Here is a 7,986-nt window from a genome sequence, read left to right as displayed (position 1 = left end):
TAACTGAATCTGTGACGAGCCCTGTCCAACTACGTAGCACTTCGCTTAATGCTCAATTCACAAGCCTTGATCTTAGCACTTCGGTTGGCAAAGAGAATGATGATGGGGGTTTCATGAGAAGACAACAAGGTATAAGAAAGTGTCACGTCAATGTAGCTTGATCATTAGGCAATGGAGAGGCCTTACAATCGATATCAATGTGAGTGTTGAGATTGCGATGCAACGGATGCACTTCAGCTATAACCGTATGAAAGCTCTCCTAGAGCAACTAAATGGGTGTGAATCCCATTTTCTTGCTCATGAAGACCTCGAGCATTTTATGAAGCGCATCATTGGAATATACAAGGCAAGTTCTATAATGTAAAAATCCTATTAGCATACGAAATGAATAATATTAAAACTCTTTATATGAATACATTGTGCTACTTTGAATAGGATAGTAGTGTGCCTCCTCTCTCTTTTCTCTCATTTTTGATGGGCTCTTTTTGGCATGTCTCCCTTTTTTTTCTTTTTTATCTGACAGGTAGGGATACACTCTAGAATGCATCATACTTTTATTTATGTACAACTCGTGATATGAAATACAGTGCCTTCATATATATAGGAATGCCTCTAGCAGTATACTAGGATGTGTAATGATCTATAGTAACATGTCTAATAATGATGAACGGTGGTTTTGCCACAAATATCATGTTAGGTCTATATGATCATGCAAAGTAAAATGACAATTAATGCTCAAGTCATATAATGAATGGTAAATGGAAGTTTCAAGGCAATATATCTCAGAATAGCTACGGAAATTCCATAATAGGTAGGTATGGTGGCTATTTTGAGAAACATATAATGTGGTTTACATGTGAGAGAGAGTATCATCTCACGGGGTTTGGATGCACAGGCGAAGTATGTATGAGCCATATCTCAAGGTGAGAGTGGGCAATGCACGGTACCCGAAGAGGCTAGCAGAATAAGGACATGTGTAAGTTCTTTAAAGACTACATCTCATAAACCAAAACATCTCACTAATACTTCATAGTCTACACCAGGTAACCACAAGACCGACTACTCCAAGGTGTGAGTTTGACGAACAGAACTCCGCTAGGCTTCCCGACTCATTCTACAAAGGTGTTACTCGTAATGTTCTTCAATTTAGACCCCTCACAATCAGTTTCACTTAAATGACCACAAGTATTGACATGTATGACCTTATGTGGCACCCCATTTGAGTACAACGATACCACTATATTCTGACGGTTGCCGTAGACGCTAGCCCAGGAAATAAATCTGGCGTATGCTTTTGCAATGCATGGGTAACATGATACAAACCATTCGGCAAAAGAGTGCTTTATTAACTAACAACGACTATACAACGTAAACATACAAGGCTCCGAGGTTCAACAATGCGTCGAGTCCAGAGTGATACTGGGTGGTCATCTAGCACTATCTCCAGAGATGGCGGTAGTAGAAACTCTATCTATGGCAGCACAGACCATATCGCGACTCCATTCCGTAGGGATCTGACAAGGTCACCCTTTTTGCGTGAGACTGCTTCGACTCCTTACTAGTGAAGACATATCCGTCCTTATACCTGGACACATTAAAAGCTAATTGAGTACTTTGAATGTACTCACAAGCAAATCATCCAAGCAAACTTTCCAAGGCATTCAAGCATGCATCAACAAACTTATCCAAACTAACATCAAAACATAGCCTCAACTTCTAGTAAGGTAAATAGCATGGCATAAACATCTATCAAGACTAACAACGGTAATAAAAGAGTATGAAGTCTACTAACATAAACAACTAATCATAACTAAAGATATTCCTCCAATAATATGACCATATCTAGCCCTAAAGTCATTCCTCAAATATGATCATTACAAAGCTAGAAACATCCCTCCAAATCATATATATCTAATACTAAAGTATGTCCACCAAAGCTATCACAACTAGTGCTAAAGCGTGTACACCAAAGGTATCACAACTAGTACTAAAGTCTGTCCACAAAAGATAGCATAACTAATACTGAAGTCCATCCACCAAAGCTATCATGACTAGTACTAAAGTATGTCCACCAAAGATAGCATAACTAATTCTAAAGTCTGTCCACCAAAGCTTCACAACTAGTACTAAAGTATGCCCACCAAAGATATCATAACTAATACTAAAGTCTATCAACCAAAGGTATCACAAACTAGACCAGGTAAACAACTGAAGTAAACTATAGCATGAAAACATATAAAGCATAACAACAAGTAAACTGAATAAAAAAACTATCACAATCCTCACAGCCATCCACGGGCTAAACCACAAACCCCTAGCATATCCCCGTGCCCAAGATGCTTGTACCAATCTTCATCCTATACTAGTCCAAAGTTGGTGAGTGTTAATGTGTTATGTTGATAACTTCGACTTGAAAAAACCAATGTGTGAGGCTAAATATGAACTATGTCCAATACTGAGGACGCGCCTATTCGAATAGATTTAAGACTCTGCAGAGTTTGTACAATTTACCGACACCATGGATAATGCGTCCAACAAATTCGGTTTGCAACATGGTCGTCCTACCGTATCACAGACATCCCCGTAGGTACTCCCAGAAAAGGGAATATGGGTCCCTACCACTCAGTGGCACAACTAATCCACGACGGGATTTAATAGTTAATTCTACTATAGCCTTTTCCAATCCAGGCCCTCGAGGTTTGGATTTGCAATCCTTGTTCCATGGATACTAGCCATCCAACCTTCCCTACTGTGATATGCGTAAATGACATAACTGTATCCCCATGATAGGCATTCCCATGCATGCAAATGTGGTCGCACAGGTTGGTTCGATTCGGTGGCACAATGACTCAATCTAGCTGATGGAGGAGTTTGTTATTATAATTTCCAATTTATTACCGTAATTGTGTTCTACCTGCACTATTAGTATAGCACAATAATAATAATAGGCAATAGTATAACAACCTAACTCCGGCGAGCGCAAAGGAGGAATACATACCGTGATGCCTCACAGAACACTCTAGGCCACTGCACGGCGGTTTTCGTGGAAACGCGACGACGCCGAGGCATAGGTGCATCGAAATCATCGAATTATATCAACATTAGATCTTGTTTCAAAGTTCTCGCCGCGACAAATTTTTTGTGTGAAAACTAATTTTGAATTGGACCGATGGTTTTAGCTACAAAACATTTTGAATTTATGAAATGAGAGAATTTAGGATGACATCAGCTGTTTTGTGCTCAAATGCATGCATACATGGGCATGTGGAGAAGAGTGCGGGAACTATTTATGCGAGTGATAACTTTGATGAAAATAAGATGATAACTTACATACCACAGGCGTGGTATCTTATGTAGCCTAAATGTGATAACTTTTGACCTAAAAACTCATCCAAACACACAAACATGGGATTTAGTTTTGAAGATCTCGCGGCGGTGATTTTATTTTACGAAGACGAATTTTGAATTGGACGAATGGTTTGAGTTACAAAATATTTTGAATTTTGAAAATAGGAGAATTTAGGATGACATCACCTTTTTTTTACTCTAGTGAAGATGGGTAACATGATAACTTACATAACACAGGTGTGGTAACCTATGCAGCCTAGGCGTGATAAATCCTGAGCCGAAAAAATCTCATTCAAACACACCAACATGAGCTTTAGTTTTGAAGATCTCGGCGCGGTGATTTTACTTTATTAATCGGATTTTGAATCGGATGAACAATTTGAACTACAAAATATTTTGACTTTTCGAAATAGTAAGATTTAGGATGACATCAGACTTTTTTTGTCCTCTTGTCCATGCATGTAATTTATGTGTGGCGCACGAGAAGCAGTCTAAGAGATGCATACATATAATTAATGGGAAAGATGGACGTGATTGTTTGTTAAGCTTACAAGCATAACAATTGATAGTTATTGTGGTCTAATAAGTCGATGATCTCCCTAGAGAGAGAACGATGTTTATTAAATCCTCTTCCCGTCTCAGTGGTCCATGAGCAGGCAAATTGATTATCGAAGGGAGTGACACCACAGAATTTGGTAAACCAAAAGAGCTAGCTAATCATACGCGCGTGACGGTCGAGCTCTTTAAATAGCCATCGGCCGATCTTCACACCCAACCCTAGCTGATACACTGGAGCCATAGCTAGGAGGGTTTTGGCAGTAGTTAGCGGCCATGGCGAACAATAATGTCGTTTCTCTGGTGGTTTGCTTCGTCGCCTTGAGCCTCGCCACCTCGGCGGCGGACCGCGAGCTGGTAAACGCTGTGTACGTGTTCGGCGACTCGCTGGTGGACGTCGGAAACAACAACTACCTGCCGGCGCCGGCGCCCAAGGCGACCCCGCCGTACGGTATGGACCTCCCCGGCAGGCTCACCGGCCGCTTCACCAATGGCTACAACCTCGCCGACGTCATCTGTGAGTATAGATAGATATATGTTGTTAACGGTGACTCCAAACCGTGCAAACTCTTGGCCCCGTTAATGTACGTTGAAGGATATACTGAATGACGGCGCGCCGGCCGGAGAAACCCAATGAAAATTTACTATGAAGCGAACCATATGTACGGCAATCAAAGTAGCGAGAGCTTGATCACTTTAAAGTTCAATGCCATGCATGCATTAGATAATGCCCACGTGTGGCGAAGCAAAACTCTGAACTAATTACTCATATATATATGCCTTCTCATATACTATCTATGAACTTGCAGCACAAGGCCTGGGGTTCGAGACGAGTCCCAAGCCCTTCCTCTCCATGGGGCGGCCCGAAAGAACACTACTGGGACGCTGCAAGATCGGCGCCAACTTCGCTTCTGGCGGATCCGGCATCCTCGACACCACGGTACCTAATTATGTACTCAGAAAATGAAATAAATTTTGCCACATATGATAATAACGTCGTGAGTTTGGTCTTACACTCTTCACCCTAAACCCTAAACCAAAGAAGACTTTCATAAACAATTTTTTTTGAGAGGTAGCTGCCTACTTGTTGTGCGTGAGGAAGTGTCCAACCAAAATTATATGAACTCGAAATACAATGCATATCAGCCATTTATATCTGTTGCTTATACTCCCTCTGTAAACTAATATAAGAATGTTCAGATCACTAAAGTAGTGATCTTAATGCTCTTATATTAGTTTACGGAGGGACTACTGATTAATTAAGCTAGAGCCATAAGAATGAGCAATTCTCCGCCAAAATCTGTGATTTTTTCTTTAGAGTTTGCTATTACCTTGGACAGATAGCCTCTAGCAGAACAACCAAAAGATTAGTTGATTAATTTCATGTGTATAACACGATGCATATAGGGAAATGGCACACTGACGATGCGGACCCAAATCAAGTATTTCAAGACAGTGGCGGACAAACTGTTTTGCTACCCAAGTAAGTGGGATCACCTGGCGCGGTCCTTCTTCCTCCTGAGCGGCGGCGGCAATGACTTCTGGGCCTTCAACGCGTCCATCGACACCCCCAATGCCTACATCGCCAGAATGGTCTCCACCTACATCGAGAACATCCAGGTATATATATGTGCATCCCTCATGAGTTGTTGCATGTACACGAGATTTTTGGTGAGACACCGCTAAATGAAGACATATGTATGGTAGATGTTCTATGACGCGGGATTGCGCATGGTGGGTATTCTGGACGTGCCGCCGATCGGGTGCACTCCCGGGTCTAGGGCCGGCACGCCCACCGGCGAATGCAACTCTGCCGCCAACTCCCTAGCACAGGGGTTCAACAGCCTTCTGAGGACTGAGCTCGCTAGCGCCGCCACGGCCAACATGACGGAGCTCAAGTACTCCATCGCGAGCAACTACAATATCATCAGCGACATGATAGCCAACTCCCTCGTTGCCGGTATGATCATGTATGGCACCTAACAGTGACTAGACTTAAGTACTAGTAACGAGTTTGTTTTCATGATACGATAATGGAACAGGGCTGAGAGAGGGGCAGACGGCATGCTGCGGCGCCGGGAGGTTCAAGGCAGAGGTGATGTGCAGCGGGCCGAACACGACGGCGTGCCCCGCCGGGGAGCACGGCGAGTACATGTTCTGGGACATGCTGCACCCCACGCAGGCCACCTGCGAGCGTGGCGCTGTGGCCATCTTCTACGGCGACGTTCCAAAGTACGCCGAGCCCGTGAACTTCGCCACGCTGGTGGGCGAGGAAGGCTGCAGCCTGCAGATGGCCGACGACGAGTAAACGTGATATAACCGTCAGCCTCAAATAATGGAGTACCAGTTTGCATGAAATGCCGCGTGGTTGGTTTGCTAGCTCTCGATCGATAGATCCGCGCTATATATAGCTGCGAGCTGTACGCGATATCTCGTACTGCGTCTATGTTAACGTATAATCTGTCCTTGATTATGTGTGTGGATTCAATGAAGAAGCGGTCGACGGCCGTACTGATTAATTCATGAATGCGTGGTTTTCCTTTTCTATTTGTGCGGGGAAAATGCGTGGTTGCTTCGCGTAGTATTTTTGTAGAAGAATGGAAAACCCTCGCGGCGGACAAATTGTGTTGCTTCGTGGCTGGGATAATGGGACAGATTGTTGCCAATTATGTTTGAGAAATTATGAGACGGCATCACACCTTATGGAAGAATGTCCATGCATGGTCCAGAGCCCTTGGTCATTGGTGGCCGACTTGGCAAAGCTTCCCAGCCTTCATCCAGATAACTGGGCCATACGTCTTTCTCTGTCTGATTGGCTTCTAAACCCACACTGATACTCTCCAGCAGGAGGAAAATCCCTTGCGGTGCACTGTCATGGAACTGAAGAATCTTCCAAAAACAGATCATGACCGTGAGACTGAGAGATGAACGGGCGCACTGGATCCGAGCTGGAAGCCCAATTCCGTTAGATCGTGGCTGATTCTAATTTTCGAAAAAAAATGTATCCTTGTAGAGAGAGTGCATGGCCTCACCGAAAGCCCAATTCCGTTATATCCTGGCTGACCCTATCCTTGGCCGAGTTTCCTTACCCATTCCTACCAGCCTTTCCTGAGTGTGGAACTCGGCCGACCTTCAACGATTAGCGTCGTGACGCGTGGCACAACCAATCGCCGAGTGCAGCACTCAGCAAAGATAAGTTTGCTGAGTTTAGAACTCTGCAAAATTTACGGAGCATTTTTAAGTCAATTACATAGGTGGTGCTAGAAATTGACGCAAACAGTCATTTTAGTGCTAGAACTTGCGGCATACATCTAAGTGGTGAAAAAACCCTACAATTCACAACATAAATATATAGACTCATAGTCCAACAACCACCATATATTGCTGCACCATATTTATACATCACATATAGTCCGTACAAGCTAGCAACAAGTCAATTACCATAGCAATGACACATACAGTTAACAACGCCAGATAACAATGTCTGTAGCAACATAGAAAGTTCACAAGCATCATACAAGTCACATAAAGGAAGTTCATAAGCAATGTGGGAAGTTCACAGGTACAACCTCTTGGCATAGACGATCAAGTAAATGGACATGAACTCTAGGGTCGTTTTGTCATAGACTCAATACTTTGCTGCCACATCTGCAATTGTTTTCTTAGCATTACAGCAAGGAATTTCAGTGGATAATGGTGTTGGCTATGTATTGTAGGAAAGAACTAACATACGATCACATGATAACAATAATACCACAATGATGATGAATTGGACGAAGATTGTTTAGTTCTTTAGCTCACTCAAACCGATCTGATTTGCACCGTTGCCTAATTAACAATGGATCTTCTCTTTGTGCATGAACTTGGAGTAATCATCCTCTGCCTCCTCCCTAGTCTTAACCCTTTATAGAAGCTGTTATTGTAACGGCTTACTTGTTCATGGCATGGCTGCCATGAACCGTAGACTCATGGATACCTCCTTGAGTACATCGTATACCACTTCATCTACCAAAACAGAAGAACAAGTACAAGCAGAGCATGAAGTAAAAGTTGAGTAGAACACATGGAACATAAGCAACATAA

The 7,986-nt window shown here is 43.0% G+C and overlaps 1 protein-coding gene across 1 annotated transcript; it reads left to right on the top strand.

Moving 5' to 3' along the window:
• The first annotated feature begins 4,179 nt into the window (after positions 1-4,179).
• LOC119339622 (GDSL esterase/lipase APG-like) lies at positions 4,180-6,426 on the top strand. The gene is made up of 5 exons (XM_037611606.1): positions 4,180-4,420; positions 4,713-4,843; positions 5,311-5,523; positions 5,611-5,863; positions 5,946-6,426. Exons 1-5 carry the CDS (start codon positions 4,180-4,182, stop codon positions 6,209-6,211), a joined length of 1,104 nt encoding a protein of 367 aa, XP_037467503.1. The 3' UTR covers positions 6,212-6,426.
• Positions 6,427-7,986: the final 1,560 nt, after the last annotated feature.

This window comes from Triticum dicoccoides, chromosome 7B, assembly GCF_002162155.2.
Source record: "Triticum dicoccoides isolate Atlit2015 ecotype Zavitan chromosome 7B, WEW_v2.0, whole genome shotgun sequence".
In the NCBI taxonomy this organism is placed as follows: domain Eukaryota; kingdom Viridiplantae; phylum Streptophyta; class Magnoliopsida; order Poales; family Poaceae; genus Triticum; species Triticum dicoccoides.
The sequence above is the reverse complement of the archived record's forward strand: the minus strand, read 5'-3'. Positions and strand labels throughout refer to the sequence as shown.